The following is a 16,314-nucleotide window of genomic DNA, read 5'->3' on the forward strand; positions in this document are numbered from 1 at the left end:
TTATCTCATTCCTTTAGAAGAATTATCTGTTTGGACAGAAGAAGAATGCAGGAACTTTGAGCAAGGGCTGAAAGCGTATGGCAAGGATTTTCATGTGATTCAGGCAAATAAGGTAAACACTGCTTTTAAATGTAGTTCTTACTTCTTGTTTTTTAAGAAATGTGGATAAGTTCTTGTGCTCAATTTCCTTCACAAATCAATATATTTACTTCTTCTAGTTCTGACTACACTGGTAGTCAAGCTGCTTTGTCAAAGTCCAGAATCCTCTGTGACTGTGAACCCTAGGTTCAGGGAAGTGCAGAAGTCTTTGTGCGTACATGCAGGAAGGGTCTACAGCCCTGCAGTCTTATTCTGGTCTTGAATAGAGTGGGGAAACAGACAGGGATATTTCTCCTGAAGGTTTGCTTGCAGCGCCTTGAGATGGCATCAGTATTACTACAAAGCGTTTTAATTTCTGGGCCTCTGAAATTTTGAGTCAATAGTTTCCACTCTTTCATACGTCTTACAAAGAAGCGTTGACTTTGAATTTCACACATTTTGATTTAAATGGTAGCTTTTTGACAAAAAACCTATTTGAAGTCATCAAAATTTTCATGGCACGTATTTCCTAGGTACGAACAAGATCAGTTGGTGAGTGTGTAGCATTTTATTACATGTGGAAGAAATCAGAGCGTTATGATTTCTTTGCGCAGCAGACCCGATTTGGAAAGAAGAAATACAATCTTCATCCTGGTGTAACGTAAGATGTGCATTATTCTTATGTGCTTTTACATGCTGGATCTAAATCTTTCTTTTGTACCTCTCTAGTCTGAAATGGAATGGCAATCTAGAGATTCCATAGCCCCAGGTTTCGGCAGGAAAAAAACGGGGTATAAGAAAAGCAAATTGGTGTGTATAATGCAATTGCTAAAGTACGTTTGTTTGGAAGTAGGCCAACAGTTTGTGTTGAACACCTATTTAATTTGGTGCCTTTTCTGTCTAAATGCTTCACAAATGTAACGTTTCTGCAAATATGTGATTTTTTTAAGCACTTGTTTTGCTTTAAATGCATGTTTTGTACAGAGGCATGAGTCACACGTTGTGGTCCATGCTGTGGTGGATGCTTGAAGTACATCGGCTGTAAAGCATTCTGGCCAACACACTGCCCTGCACCGGGGCTTTTTTCGTGGTACATAGCTTCTTCCCATATTCACTCTGCTAGGCAAGGAGGGAAATGTCTGTGCATGGCTCTTTATTCTCATCCCCCAAATCTGAGCAAGTGAGCCAACCTTATCTTCTGCCCTTCATTCCAACGCTATGATTTTTGTGTCTTGCTCTTTCCGCTGCCTTTCTCCAAGTTGTTTTTTTTACAATTATTTTTTTCTCCTAATTTGCTTCTGGCTTGCCTATCCTTCCTTCTTTTAAATATTATTGTTTCTCTAAACATTTTAGAACTGTGTGTTGGACCACCGAAGTGAAATAGCAGTATGACATTGAGGGTTGCCATCTGTGGCTCCTTTGCTACGTAGACTGTTACAGAGCTGCTGAATTTTCTTCTCAGTTGTCAGGGACAGTCTGTCTGCCCTTCTTCTCCGTCCCCCACACTTTTTTTCCCCATTTTTACCCAAATTGATAGATATTTTTTCTTGTTAATCACTTAAAATATCCTCATTCTTTTGCTGTTGCTTGCATATGGTGTTCAATAGTGTTATCAGAAGAAGAGTCATTACGGATTGTGCTTGTCTGTTCTTGAAAGCTTCTGCAGATAGCTGTTGGAATTCAGAGTGCAGTATCAGTTCCAGAATAGCCGTGTGTGAGGGTATGCTGCTTCTGGAGTTAATCCAGACTAAAGCCCTAAATAGAAGGGCTTTACCAACTGGCTGTTTGTTGTATCTGTCAGAAGAGATTTACTATTAGTGACCTAAATTGTGGGACCGTAATAGATTTCAGATATGTGAACGTGTCTTCTGTCTAACTGAAGTTTTTCGTTTGCTTTGAACTCTTACCCCTTTCGAGACTCTATACACCCAAAACTTATTTCATAGTGTGCCGCCACTGCCACAGCAAACTGTGAGAGCGTAGTGTGCACCTGCCTTGGAGCAGCACCTTGAAAACCCAGCCCACAGCATCGCAGCATTGTTGATGTTCCTGCTTGTGCGTGATCTTACGGGATGTAGCACAAGCGTGGGCTGAGTTTCTGCAAGCTGGCTGCAGCGGTGGGTCAGCAAATGCTGTGGTCAGTCCGCACGCGGGCCAGTTAACACAGCTGATCTTAAAGCCCTCAAGTTTGCAGCAGTTGGTGGATTTCAAAGAGATGCAAAGACGTGAATAGGTCACGCGTGCAGTGTGCGCAGTGAATCCTTTTGTACAAACAGAATCAGTCCTTTCAGTAGCGAGGGCAGTGCTGAGTGTGCTGTTTGTGTTGTGCAGAGATTACATGGATCGCCTCCTGGATGAAAGCGAAAGTGCTGCTTCCAGCAGAGCTCCGTCCCCACCTCCTACCACTTCCAACAGCAGCACCAGCCAGTCGGAAAGAGAAGACGGTGCCACCAGCAGCAGTAACCAGAATGGTGAGTGCCCCGTCCCCCTGAAATGGGGTTGCCAAGTCACAGCAGCATTGCAGATGACAAGCCAAAAGTTCAGCTTCCCTCACTAAAAACAGCTCTAGTTTAGTTTTCAATATTTTCCAAGGTGTTAGCAGCTTTAACTTAAAAATGCTTTTTTTAAAAAAAAAGCTACATCTTTGCATGGAGCCAGTACCCATGTATTGAAGATAAATCTCAGAAAAACCTTCCTTTTAAATGCACTTTACCTGCTCTTGTCTTCCTCGTGCTGCTGTAGTAGTGTAACCCTAACTTTGTGAGCAGTTCCATGCAGGGTTTTTAAAACCTCAAAAGCGAGGGGCAGCCGTCCTGAAGGAGCTGAAGTAAAAGCTGTAGCAAATGGAGGGAGGGCCTGAGAGCTGAATCAGATTGTGAAAAGAGTAGAAACTACAGAGACTGTCCAGGTGAGGGCAATCCACCTGCAGCTTGTGCTGTTGTGGGTTTCAGGGACATTTTCTTAGCTGCTGATGCTTCTGAGGGCTTCCATAAACTGTCACGATATATCTGTCGTTTGTATGCTAATAAACCACTTGTTCATTGCACAGTGAGGACACAAAGAGCAGTATTGGCGTTTTAGTTCAGTGGGAGTAGTTAGGCTGCTGTTTTATCAACCTGTCACAATTTTTCCTGTTCTGCTTAATGCTTCTACTCTCTTTATGATATGTCTCTACTGCAGGGGTGTCTGCTAACGGGCCAGGCGAGATACCAAATAAAGATGAAGCAAAAATGGAAGGATTGCATGTAAATGGACCTACCAGTGGCAAGAAAACACCTCACACAGATCTGGATACAAATGGGTATGAAACTGAAAACCTTTCCATTGACCCAAAACTTGCTCATTCAACTTCAAGAAATGAAAATGATTTTGAAGAAAAAAGTGAAAGACCTCTAAAAAGAAGAAGAATTAACAGCAATGGAAAAGAGAGTCCTGGTTCATCAGAGTTCTTCCAAGAAGCAAACTCACATGGGAAGCTTGAAGAACTAGAATCTTTGGATGACTGAATATTAAGAGCTGATTTTATTCCTTGGAGTAAATTTTGGGTGTCTAAAATTTTCAGGGTTGATGGGTTACCTTACAAAATCCAGTTCTGTAAAACAATCTGCTGAGATTTTCCTTATACCTTCTAGTTGGCTCTTAAGATCTGATTATTTGTTTCTGTCAGTGCTGAAAAGCAGTAGGAGAATATTCTGTTTCTCAGAGCTGCCAGCTGTAGTTCTGGGAACACTTAAGGCGCTTCAAAATGTTTGAGAGACAAATCAGTGATTCTCTGAAAAAATGCTTCCAGCCTAGTACGTTAAAGAAAATTAATTCTGTGTATATACACTATTTAAGCATTGTACAAGTGAACAAAGCATCCTATTTGTTGAAGCAGGGGGCTGGTTTAAATTTCTGATTGTTGTGGGGAGTTCCAATGAAATAGCGAATTCCGAGGCACGCATCAGAGCAGGCACAGAGACTCGTTCTAGAGAGGAAAAACGTGTCACCCCATTGCTAAGGAACCCTTATGAATCCTGAAAGTTATGAGCACAACTATTTTTATATATAGAAGTTTTAAAAGGTAATAACTAAACCAGGTCAGGTTTGTATATGTAAAATTGTTGACATCAATGATGTCTTTCCATATTCTTATCTGGGCTAAAGAAATACATTCTGTATTTTTCCAGATTTCTTTGTAGCCTTTGAAAGATTTTTACAGTACTTATGTCTTGATTGAACTGTCCTTTCTTAAAACAAAAGCTTGTATAATTTTCTTAACTTGTACAGTTGGTAAACTTTTATGAGAGAATTGATATCCTGAGTCTAATGTCAGCTTCATTTTATTTTGCTGAACTCTTTTCTTAGAAAAAAAGAAAAAAAAAAAAAGAAAAAAAAGACAAACCAAACCAATTGACCTAGAAAAAAAACGAATGCTTATCAGTTACCAACATGTTATTTTCTTCTCAAAAAAAAAAAACAAACAGTAAATCATTAACATCAAGAATGGTTAGAAGTAATTTGATTTTTGAAAAGATTATTTTTCTTGTTTTATGACAAATAGTGATGCTAAGAATTTGTTAAGCATGATGCTTGCGTTGCACAAATTTTCTTGCTTTCATTTACATTTTCTCATTTTATTTTGAGCTCAGATAAATTTCATGGCAGCCAAATGCTTAAGTTTACTAAACCTTGTTCACCAGGGTCGGGTTTTAGATTATTCATTGATCTATTTTCAGTATATCTCTCATCATCTACATTTCACCGAGCACAGGAAGGACACGAGATGGGTCAAGTGATTCTGGCTGTACCGGTTAGAAATGGCTGTGCAGCTGGTAACCTGCTGCCTGATCTTGAATTTCTGAATACTGATGGACCTTACGTGGATGGATAGGTCAGTGGGAGCAGAAACATCACCCAGAAATACTCGGTACAGTATATACACATAAATACGTTTGCTGTATAGAGAGTCACGTATGTAAGTAGTGAGAGTAGGTATGGGTAACTCTTTAAAGATTAACGTGCTAGAAACTAAAATTGTTTGTATGTGTGTGTGGAGCGGGGCGATGCTCCCCTTCCCACTAGCACAATTTGAAAGTCGTTGAAGTAGGGCTTACATCCATGAAATAGAAAGATGTTTAATACCAGTGGGTTTTTAAAACCTTTTTTTTTTTTTTTTTTTTGAGCCACAGCTACACATTCTACTGAAGTAAAAATAGGAAAAATTGTTCATTTGTATAATTTATAATCGTGTCTCCTCCTTCTCCTCCTGTGGCTTACAAGTGTGCTGTTGATTTTTAATTGGTTTTTACCTAAATGGTCTTAAAATGTATGTCTTCACGATTCCAGTTTTAAATGTAGGGTCCTATGGCTTGAAACTAATGTATCAACCTGAAAAAAAAATCTGCTAAGGGTTTTGTTTCGTTTTGTTCTTCAACTACATGTACTTGGACGTCATGGTCATTAACGAGCCAAATTCCCTGGATCCAGATTAGCTTCATCAACGTGGTTAGATCCTGGACTGCATTCACCTGCTGTTCCCAGAAGTGTTTGGACTGATGTTCTGACTGGTTCAGCTGTCGTGCGAAGTTGACACCTACCGACCTTAGGCAGTAATTGATGTTGAGAGGCACGTGGGTAAGGATTGGTAATGCACGGCCTTGCCTTAATCACTTGATTAAGCAAGCTGTTGCTGCTGATTTGTGATCCGTTTCACTAACAGAGCCCCACAGTATCACAGCCTTGTCTCAGAGGTGGGCTTGAGACGGTTTCCAACCGGAGGGCAGTGCGGCGCTTCCAAGTCTTTGCAGCTAGAGTCCTTTTTTCAATTTTATCGTTACGCGTTTTTGTTTGCAAGTTGGAGATACTTCCAAAAATTTACAGGAAAGTTTATAAGTGAATTGTCTCAGGCTTGTGTGTGAAATACAGCACTGTGTATATTTTCAGGAATGTTGCTTTGTTTTTTTTAATCTTACCTTTTTCTGGTGATACCTAGAAGAGACCTGACATTCCGTAATCGACACCTATGTAATGCTCAGCTAGACTTTTAAGACTATTTAATTATAATTTACAGTTTGTTCATGCTGGTGTTTTATACAATACTTTGTTCATGTTCTTCAAAACGCAGCCACTATAACTTGATAAGTCATTGCACTACTAAAGCTATTTAAAAATCTAGGAGTTTAGTAACTTTGATTTTGTGTAGAAAGCATTCAGTACACCTTGGAGCCCAGAAACGTTTGGACTTTTTTCAGTTTCCAGCTGGCGTTGACGAGGTGGAGCTTGCAGTGCCACCTGGGTATGTTTTTTAAGCACTACCACGCTGTGTTCAGCTGGATGGGGGTGGTCTGGCTTTCACTGAGTGCTTTGTGACTGCAGCCTGAGCTGAAAGCTCCCGTTCAACTGAGTAAATCCTTGTTGGGCTTTCCAAAGGCTATTTAAAGTGATGTTAAAGCCACCAACCACAGACACACGGAATTTACGAATTAGTTTTTATACAGTTTGTCACACATAGTAATTTTGCACTGTTAGTAACTCCCTTGTCTTATCCCTGTTCCCTGTCTGCAATTCTGAAAAAGCTTATTAAACTATTTTTTTAAACACACTGTCTGCATACAGAATTCCTGAGTGGTTGGATCAGAGGGGGGCAGAGTTTCTGCTCCTGGCTGCCCTGCAGCCCCGTGCCTGCTGTCGGAGCGTGCCAGTAACTGACTACGTCAGCACAACTTGCCAAAACCCATCCTTGTAGGTGAACACATCAGCCTTTGACTCCCATACACGCTCTGGGCCCCTTCCCCTGATGAATTTCATCTTGGGGCCACAGCCTGGTGCTGGGTGTTGCTGTGTGCACCCACCTGGCTCAGCTCCAGCCTCCCGTGCTTGCCACTGGAGGGAGTGAGGGGCCAGCCCCCAGAGCTACATACAGCAGGGACAAGGTCCAAGGAAGGTCATCGGTTTATTGGAAGCTGGTACAAAAATACAGAGGCACATAAAATCCTTTTTTGTTATCATTACTGACTGACATATAAAGCCTGCCATACATTCAAATAAAAAGGTCACCCTTTTAATCACTAAAATGGTGAATTTTGTAAATAGATTCTGTATAGAAAACAATTTAGTAGATTAATAGCATAGAAAATACTGTTGTAGGAACTCTTGGCTTGCCCAGTGTATACAATACCATCCAGACCTGGCACTGAAGTGTGCACGTTTACAAACAAAATAAGCTTTAAAAACATTTTAACCGTTTGGACAATAAATCTAACCAGTAGATTCAGAAATAAACCAAAAAAAGCTCTCAACAGAACCAACATCCTGACTGCAAATGCCTCAGCACAGCAAAGATACAAAGCAAACCTGGGGGGGGAAATAAAAACGTGACTTACGAGTGTGTGCTCAAGAAGTGCCACGAGTACCTGCGCTGCCCTGCGCCCCTGCCAGCCCACCAAAAGAGCAGCTCAGCAGCAGGTTGCAAAGCCGAGGGTTTAACAAAACCCAGGAAGCTATAAAAAAAAGGATTGGGGGATGTCTTGAAGCAGCTGCTGGGTGGCAGCCCCCCTCTGTCCCCACCGGTCTCACTCGCACGGATGAGCCCACTCGAGGCAGCTTCTCTGAGCACCAGTTCTGTTTTTAGCATTTACCTTCCAGAAACAAAACGCATTGCCCACGGCGCTTGGTCTCCTACTTACCAAAGGAAAGCCTACAAAAACTCACTAATACACAGTTTTACTAAAAAAAAATTTTTTTTCAAAATTATAAAGAATCGTTTTTTTAAAACCAAAAGACAATCTGAGGACAGACCTAGAAAGAAGTGCTGTATAAGACAACCTTTAAAAACCTGTCAACGCTGCTGGGCGTACTAAAAACCCCATCCTGTCACCACGCCACGGCCGGCAGGTGATGGCCCAGCACGGCACGGAGCTGAGGGCCACCAGCCCTCGAGGCCAACTGGTGAGGGTGGCACTGGCCATCGAGGACCATCCGACACCACGTTTGCAGCTCGTGTACCTTCCCCAGGTGCTGACGAGTCCTCTGCAGTCCAAACCCTTGCACCGCCTGCGCAAGCCTCTCCTGCCAAGTCTCAGCATGATTAAAACCCCGGGATTTCCTCCCAATCAATCAGCCTCAATCAGATGAATCCTTACACGTGCAGTCATTTCTCTTCCCCATGATTTTTGAAGGCAGCAATCTGGATTGTGCAAATTAAAGAGCATCAACATTCCCCTGCAGCAGGCACCGCTGATTCCTTGCCGTACTCTGCCAGTGATCAGCTCAGCAGGAACACTTTGCTTTCAGGTGAAGCATTCCCCTGGTCACACAGAGCTTTTTCCTTTAATATCCATCTTGATGCCAGCTTCGGACTGCTTGCTCAGTTGCTCCTCTGTGAAGGTGATGTAGGAATACACCAGGCTTCCAGCAATACTGCAAAAAAAAGGTTGGGAGAAAGGCGTGAAGCGAGGCACGTGGCTGAGGTCCACCAGACCCCGTAACCCCGCCACCAAGGCAGATGTTTTGCAGTAGATGAACACACCCCGGTGCTGAAAATGCTTCTCCAAAAGCTGTCCTGAAATAGCAGGTGAAATAAAGCAAATATTTCTCTTGCTACCTTAATTGCACACAGCAGCTGCTCTGCGCCATGCCACGAATGGCAACGAGCTCCTGTGCTGCCAGGCAGCAAGAGGCAGGGGAAAGGACACCCAAGAGCTCTGCCAGCAGGGTAGGTCCAAAAATTAAAGCACGACCCATCCAGGCCAACAGCACTGTTCCAGCACAGCAAGGCACAGAGGAGCCTTTCCACCCCCTGCCAGCTCCAGGCAAGGAGCTATTTTCCTCCATGTGGTTTCAGCATAAATGTACCTGGTCTTCCTCACTTTTTTTTTTATTATTATTTTTTCTACTTTCCTTAAAATCAGCAGCTAACCCCACGTCAAAGCTACGCTGGTGAACGCATCATCCCCCGTTCACAGCCCGGGTAACCGCGGGGCCGAGACTTGTCCCGGCTCACAGACAGACGTGGCTCCTCTCCTTCCTGCCTGGATGAGCTGGAAACCACAACTATGCAAAGAGTCCAACCCCACAGTCTTTTTGAGAGAAGTGCCTCACTGGTCAAACCGTCTCAGCTTCGCAGCAACTTTCATTTGCAAGGCGTAAATACTCACAACCCCCCCGTTCTTACCTGATATTTAGACCAATGAAGTTTGTCCATGTAAAAATATAGTCTCCTCCAAAAAACATCCCAATATAGGTTATTAAAATATTCTGCAAAGGAACAAGACGTCAAGAACAAGAGTGAGTGTCTGCATAACCTGAGCCAAGCGTATGCTTTAGTTTTTAAAGCGAGGTGGAAACAGGAAAGCCTGGCTGTGGGCAGTGGGAAATATGCGAGCGCTGGTAATCCGGGATTAAAAGCAGTCAGGTTTAGGGCTGCTGGATGAATGGAGGCTTTGATTCCTCCGGCAGCAGTGCAGAGCAGCACGGCACACGGGTGCAGCAACGTGGCACAGCACACGGGTGCGGGGCAATGCCAGTCCTGGCCCCCGCTGCCCGCAGATCTGCCCCCGCTCCGACCCCAGCCCTGCAGGACGGGCAGCTCATCCGTGGCAGAAAAACCAGGAAACCTCCCGGGAGCACCCATCTGTTTTTACAGCCAGCTTATTCCGCCCCAGGACAAGGTGACCCAGAAGATTTGGCTCTTTCTGGGCATTTTGCACTTCATTAGCCCAGGACAAGCTATGCCAGAGCCGTCCCTGCACAGCTGCTGGCAGCAAGGGCTGTGCAAACACACCCAGACGGCCTCGAGGCATGACACCAGCACGTCCCCGTGTCCCCCTGCTGCTCCCTGAGGTGCTGCTCCACCTCTGACAGTCCCGTGGCACCAGCACCGTGCCTCTGCGAGCCCGAGCAGCAGCCAGCGGGAATTACTGCAGCACTCACCTTAATGCAGCCAACTATTGTAGTTGTAAGAGCAGAATTATACTGAGTGCAAAGAACCGTGGAGTACATCAGAATAAACCTGCGGGAGGAACAGACAGCGGTCAGGCTCCGGGGTGCGCTCAGAGCACGGCAATTCAGCTTCTTGCCCTGCACCCCCTGCTCTACAACGGTGTTTTTTTTTTTGTGAAACCTGCACTGAATCATTTCTATCCACCACAGTCTTCAGCAGTATCGTCTCTATCAGGACTGAAGATATTTTTTAACCCAGAATTACTCAGTCGACGGAAATTCACCATTTCTGTGCCCCCCAGCCCGGGAGCCCCGGTGCGGTCCCGGTGCCCCCTCCAGCCCCACACACACCCCGGGAGCAGCCTTACCCCATCACGCACGACAGCATGAACTGCACGACGAAGAACACATCTGTCCAGCCCTTGTACTCCATCGCCTGCAAAGAAACAAGAGGAGGAGGGATGGTGATTCACTGCAAGACATCCCCAACCCCAGCTTTCACACCACAGCAGCAGAAGAGCTGCCCCAGGGGAATATCCTGCATCAGCATCGTCCCGATGCATGGGGTCAGCGCACGCCCAAGCACAGCCCTCCTGGAAAAAGGGCTCCGTGGTGTCACGGGAGCTGAGAGGAGCAGGAGGCACCTCCCAGGAGGGTGCTGGGATCACTCTGCCATCAGAGCAGCGCTCAGCACCCAGCCCTTGCCCCAGAAATCCCGACCGTTTACAGCTGCACTCCCGGACCTTTGGCCACGAGATCACGCAGAGACCTTGGGTAGGTGCTGGGAGAGGCGGCAGGCAGCTCAGGAAGGCTGGCTGTGAAACACCTCGCTCCTCGCCCAAAGCAGGCGCTGGGGGACACGAAGCTGACCCAAAAACACGTCCCCGGGGCACAGGAGGCTGATGGTGACCCTGGCTGCCAGCAGGACATGGGCTCTGCTCCACATGCAGCCCTCCACGGTCCCGGTTTTAATCTCCTTGTTTGCTGACAGATTTCTTAATTACACCCGGCCCTGCCAGGCCCAGCAGGGTGAGAAACTGCTGCTGCTGCTGCCGGCCAGGTCCCGCGGCTGTGCAGGAGGCAGGGGAGCAGCTCCTGAGCCCACCACGGGCAGCTGCCGGCGCTCACAGCGGCGCTGTTCATCGCAGAAGCCCCGACAGAGCACGGCTTTGTGCGCCCCGACCGCCGGGAGTTTATTCAGGGGGAAGGGAAAATAAAAAAATAAAAAAAAACAGCGAGAGGAGATTTCAACCGGGGCCGAACAGAGGCTGCACAGTGCACACACGGCAGCGTTTTCTCCTCGCTGCCAGCTCCTGGTTATCAAGGAGCACTTTATCCCCGCAGGCTCCCCAGCCCTGCCCCTCGCTCACTGCTGCTCCTCGTCCCCGCAGCTCTCACCAGGCTCATCAGCACGGCACCGGGCTCCCAGAGAAAAGCCACCAGCCTTCCCCAGGGGTGACTGGCTGTGAATTGGTGTGATGATAACACAACACACAGCTCGGGGACACAGACCCGCAGGAAAACCAAAACCCCCAGGGATGAGGCAGCAACGGAGGCAGGATCACCTCGGAGCAGTTCAATGTAGCTGCTACAGGAAGGGGGGAGGACTGCAAAGCCTGAAGAATCCCATTTATACTAAAAATACTCCACTTCTTTGTTTTAGCTAATATTTGGTTTCACTTATTGCTCCTGTTACTTCCCCATTCCTGCACCATTACAAGAACGCTCAGATGAGGCAACTCTGTGGATTTTAAGTCAAACGTAAGACTTGCAGTTTCTTTCTACTTCGGCAGTTTCCCCTCTCTACCCCAAAAGCTGGCCTCAAACCACTCTTTGCCCTAAACTCACCCACCAGAGGCCACGTAGCATCTAGCTACAAGCCCGGATAACGAGCTATACCTCCCAGCTCCACGTTTGGGGTATTTGCTGTTATGCAAAGAGGCCGAGCTGCAGAGAAGTGCACTACAATGAACACCGAGATGCTTTTCTGAGCAAATCTTGCCCACACGGCATGGTGCCACCACAGAGTTTGCTTTTTGGGGCCAGGAACCCTACCTTCTGCGCATCTCCGGTGAAGTAGGCAATGGTGAGGGTGGGGAGGATCATGAACAGCGCGTTGTAGTAGAGCAGGCCGTATTTCCCCAGCTCCTAGAAATTGGAGAAGTCCGAGTCCTTAAGCTGGCTCCACATAGGACCACAAAACCTCGTCCCCCACGGGTGACACACGCCCGGTGCCAGCCCCCCCGGTGCCACCCCCACAGGTCAGCCCCGTGCAGCATGGCCAGAGGCCAGCCTACCTTGGAATCCAGCTTCTGCTTGACGTAGGCACCGTTTGCAGCTGTTAAGGCATCGTTAACGAGGATAAAAATATACCCTTCCAGGTCAAACGCCAGGTCAGCGCTGGGAAAAGGTAAAAGATAAAAGGTAAAAGATAAAAGTTTGGGGTTTTGAGCCGCACAGAGCGCGCCGCTTGTGGGATTTCTGACAGCTTCTGCTCTGCTGGCAGCCGTCAGAAAGAGTTATCCGTGGGATTTGAGTCCTGAAACATTCCTTCCGACCCTACAGCACGTCTGAAGGGGAAGAGGAAAGGTCACGGCGTGCTCCCCGTGCCAGGCCCTAACGGGGTGCAGCTCCCACCCCAGGCAGCTGACATCTCCGTGGGGCACCTCGGCTCCTTTCCTAGCAGCACGGAGCACGCTGCCAAGATTTCACCATGGAAGGTGAACAAAATGTGTGGTGTTTTGTTGAGTGCTCGGGCTGGACAGCAGAGTTATGGGGCTGCCAGACACCGAGCAGAGCCTTGCAAGGGGAAGCTGTGGGAGCAGCAAACAGGGGGCTCACCTCGCAGCCACAAACGCGCCGATGATCATGGCAAACACCGTCATCTGGATGCCCCAGGAGAACTTCTTCCTGGAAAGAAAGGGATGAGGACACCCTGATCGGTAACAGGCAGGGAAAATCCTCGTTAAAGCACCCAAAAGGAGCGGCACCGGGTGGGGGAACCGAACCCAAGGAGCTCCAAGCTAACCAGGAGGTGCACAAGCAGCAAGACAGACCAAAAACCTTATAATTTTGAAGGGTTTTACTGCTATTATGTGAAAAAAGCTGGCATGGACAAGGTGCACACGCACTTGGGGAACATCACAGCCCTGCACAGGGCTCGGGGGCACTGCTTTGGGGTCCCCCACAGGTCGGGGCAGGAGGCAGCGAGGTGCTGCAGCTCCGTGCCCGTTTCCTGCTCCCACCCAGGCTCCCAAAAGCCAGCCCGGAAGCACCAGACGTGGCTTGGGGCCTTCCAGCACCTCCTGCCACCCCAAAAACCCACCCCAAAGCGGCCGAAAAGACTCACTTGAGCAGGAAGCCCTCGGCGAACATGGTGAAGAGGATGGAGAAGCGGCGCAGCACCGTGAACATCGGCAGGCTGCAGGGGAAGGTCGGGCAGTGAGAGGGGCACGAAGAGCCCGCGCTGCTCCCACCCAAGCTGCCCACCCTCCACAAAAGCCCCCAAGCCCTTTGGGGGACACGGGAGCTGCCCCCCAGCAGCCCCACACGAGCGCGGATACGGCCCGGGAGGAGGGGAGCGTCCGTACTTCAGCTTCTTGGTGCTGAACAGCCCCGTGATCTGGTTCCCGAAGTACAGGAGAGGTAGAGGAAATGTCTGGAAAATTAAAAATAAAACAGGGAGGGGGGGGGAGAACAGGGTGAGTAAGGGGCTGGGGGGCTGCACCCAGCACGTGGATGCAGCCGGGGATGTTCCCCACACATGGGATCCCCCAAACCCGCGTGGATTGGGGGGCGAGGAGCCCCCAAAAAAGGGGTTTTGGGGTTCCTGCAGCTTACCCGGCGGGGTATGTGCCTGTCCAGGTCGGGGAAGCTGAGCACCCGCAGCGCCTTGCCGGCCCACAGCACCGCCACCGTCGCCACCATCTGTGGGATAGGGGATGGGGAGGGGGTGTCGGGACCCCAGGGGGGGGTTAATGGGGGTTTGGGGGGGATATGGGGGGGTAAGGAGGGATTTTGGGGGGGTTATGGGGGTACTGGGGCGGTCAAAGAGGGATTGGGGGGTGTTATGGGAGATGCTAGGGAGGTTAAAGGGGGTTATGGGGGGATTATGGGGGTTATAGGGGTATTGGGGGGGGCAAGGGGGTATTGAGGGGGGTACTGGGGGGGTTAAAGGGAGATTATGGGGGATTATGAGGGGATTGGGGGGGTCAAAGGGGTATTGGGGGGTATTATGGGGGTACTGGGGGGGTTAAAGGGAGATTATGGGGGTTATGGGGCTATCGGGGGGGGCCAAGGGGTGTTGGGAGGTATTATGGGGGGGCACTGGGGGGGTAAAAGGGGGATTATGGGGCTATTGGGGGGGTGAAGGGGTGCTGGGGGGTATTATGGAGGGTACGGGGGGGTCAAGGGGGCATTGGGGGGTGTTATAGGGAGGACTGGGGGGGTCGAGGAGGGATTGGGGGAGTTATGGGGGTATTGGGGGGAGTCAAGGGGGGGCTGGGGGGTATTGTGGAGGGTACTGGGGGGGGTTAAGGGGGTATTGGGGGTATTATGGGGGGTACTGGGGGGGCTAAAGAGGGGAGGTTAAGGAGGGACTGGGGGGGTTATGGGGGTACTGGGGGGATTGGGGGTATTATGGAGGTTTCTGGGGGGGGGTTAAAGAGGGTTAACGGGTGGTTATGGTGGGACTAAGGAGGGATTGGGGGGGTTATTGGGGGACTGGCAGGGTTGGGGGGGCTTGGGGGGTCTTAGGGTGGGACTGGGAGGGTCAATGGGGGATTAGGGGGTTCGGGGGGGGATTGGGAGGTTACTGGGGGGGCTGTTTAACGGGGCTGCCCCCACTCACCTGCCCCAACCCCACGCACAGCGAGGACGGGAACCTGCGGGCAGAGCGCGGCCGTCAGCGGGACCCCGACCCCAAAACGGGGCTGGGGGGGGCACGGATCGGGGTGTGGGTGTATTTTGGGGTTTGGGGGGGGTGGGGGGGGGGTAAGTGCAGCCGTACCCGTAGGCGGTGAGCACGCTCTTGTTGACCACGACGATGAGGAAGGAGCTGAGGCCGTAGAAAGCCGCCGCCAGCAGGCGCAGGCAGAGGGGGGGCCCCGGCGGCAGCGCCATGGCCACGGCCCCGGCCCGGCCCCGGCCCCGCTCCGCATCGCCGCGCGCGGGGGCTCCCCCGGGGGCTCCCCCCCCAGCACCCAGCGCCCGGCGGCTGCGCGCGGGACGCAGCGACATGGCGGGGGGGGAGGGGCTAAAAGGGGGAGGGGCTTAGAGGGGTGGGGCTGGGGGAGGGGGGAGGGGAAAGGCGGGAAAGGGGGGGAGGGGGAAAGGGGGGAAAAGGGGGCGTTGCATGGGGATATTGTGCAGGGACATCATTGCACGGGGATGTTGCAGTATTGCATGGGGACGTCATTGCACAGGGATATCTTTGCACGGGGACATTGCACGGGGACATTGTGCAGGGATATTATTGCATGTGGGCATTGCATGGGGACATTGCACGGGGATATTGTGCAGGGACATCATTGCACAGGGATATCTTCGCACGGGGACATTGCACGTGGATATTGTGCAGGGACACCATTGCACAGGGATGTTGCACGGGGACGTTGCACTATTGCAGGGGGACATTGCACGGGGATGTCATTGCACGGGGGCGTTGCATAAGGCCCTTGCACAGTGATATTGTGCAGGGACATCATTGCACAGGGATATTGCACAGGGCATTGCACTATTGCATGGGGATATTGCACAGGGATATCATTGCACAGGGGCATTGCAAAAGGACATTGCATGGGGACATTGCATGGGGACATTGTGCAGGGACATCATTGCATGGGGACATTGCATGGAGACATGGAGACATTGCACGGGGATATTGTGCAGGGACATTGTTGCACGGGTATGTTGCTCAGGGACATTGCGCTATTGCATTGGGACATTGCAGAGGGGTATCATTGCACGGGGTCGTTGCACAGGGACATTGCACAGGGGCATTGTGCAGGGATATTACTGCATGTGGACATTGCATAGGGACATTGCATGGGGATATTGTGCAGGGACATCATTGTATGGGGATATTGCACAGAGGCATTGCACTATTGCATGGGGACATTGCACAGGGATATCATTGCACATGGGCGTTGCACAGGGACATTGCAGGGGACATTGTGCAGAGACATCATTGCACAAGGATATTGCACTATTGTATGGGGATATTGCACAGGGATATCACTGCATGGCGGCGTTGCACAGGGACATTGTGCAGGGACATCATTGCATGGGGACATTGCATGGGGACATCACTGCACA

At 49.5% G+C, this 16,314-nt stretch overlaps 2 protein-coding genes across 4 annotated transcripts in view; one reads left to right on the forward strand and one right to left on the reverse strand.

Annotated features, from left to right (window-relative positions):
- Positions 1-6,661, forward strand: part of MIER1 (MIER1 transcriptional regulator) — a 32,491-nt gene extending 25,830 nt beyond the window's left edge. For all 3 annotated transcript variants that reach the window (XM_084527687.1, XM_084527686.1, XM_084527685.1), the window contains exons 10-13: positions 18-112; positions 612-739; positions 2,410-2,549; positions 3,259-6,661. In XM_084527687.1, coding sequence (XP_084383813.1) covers positions 18-112; positions 612-739; positions 2,410-2,549; positions 3,259-3,584 — 689 coding nt within the window. In that variant the 3' untranslated portion in view covers positions 3,585-6,661. The remainder of the gene's footprint in view (positions 1-17; positions 113-611; positions 740-2,409; positions 2,550-3,258) is intronic.
- A 332-nt stretch (positions 6,662-6,993) lies between these two features.
- SLC35D1 (solute carrier family 35 member D1) lies at positions 6,994-15,239 on the reverse strand. Its single transcript, XM_084527688.1, has 12 exons — positions 15,008-15,239; positions 14,849-14,882; positions 13,840-13,926; positions 13,590-13,657; positions 13,349-13,420; positions 12,841-12,909; positions 12,297-12,399; positions 12,055-12,147; positions 10,368-10,435; positions 9,991-10,069; positions 9,233-9,315; positions 6,994-8,478 (listed from the first exon to the last, which is right to left on the reverse strand). Exons 1-12 carry the CDS (start codon positions 15,235-15,237, stop codon positions 8,370-8,372), a joined length of 1,095 nt encoding a protein of 364 aa, XP_084383814.1. The 5' UTR covers positions 15,238-15,239; the 3' UTR covers positions 6,994-8,369.
- Positions 15,240-16,314: the final 1,075 nt, after the last annotated feature.

This window comes from Aythya ferina (assembly GCF_964211825.1).
Source record: "Aythya ferina genome assembly, chromosome: 8".
Lineage (NCBI taxonomy): Eukaryota > Metazoa > Chordata > Aves > Anseriformes > Anatidae > Aythya > Aythya ferina.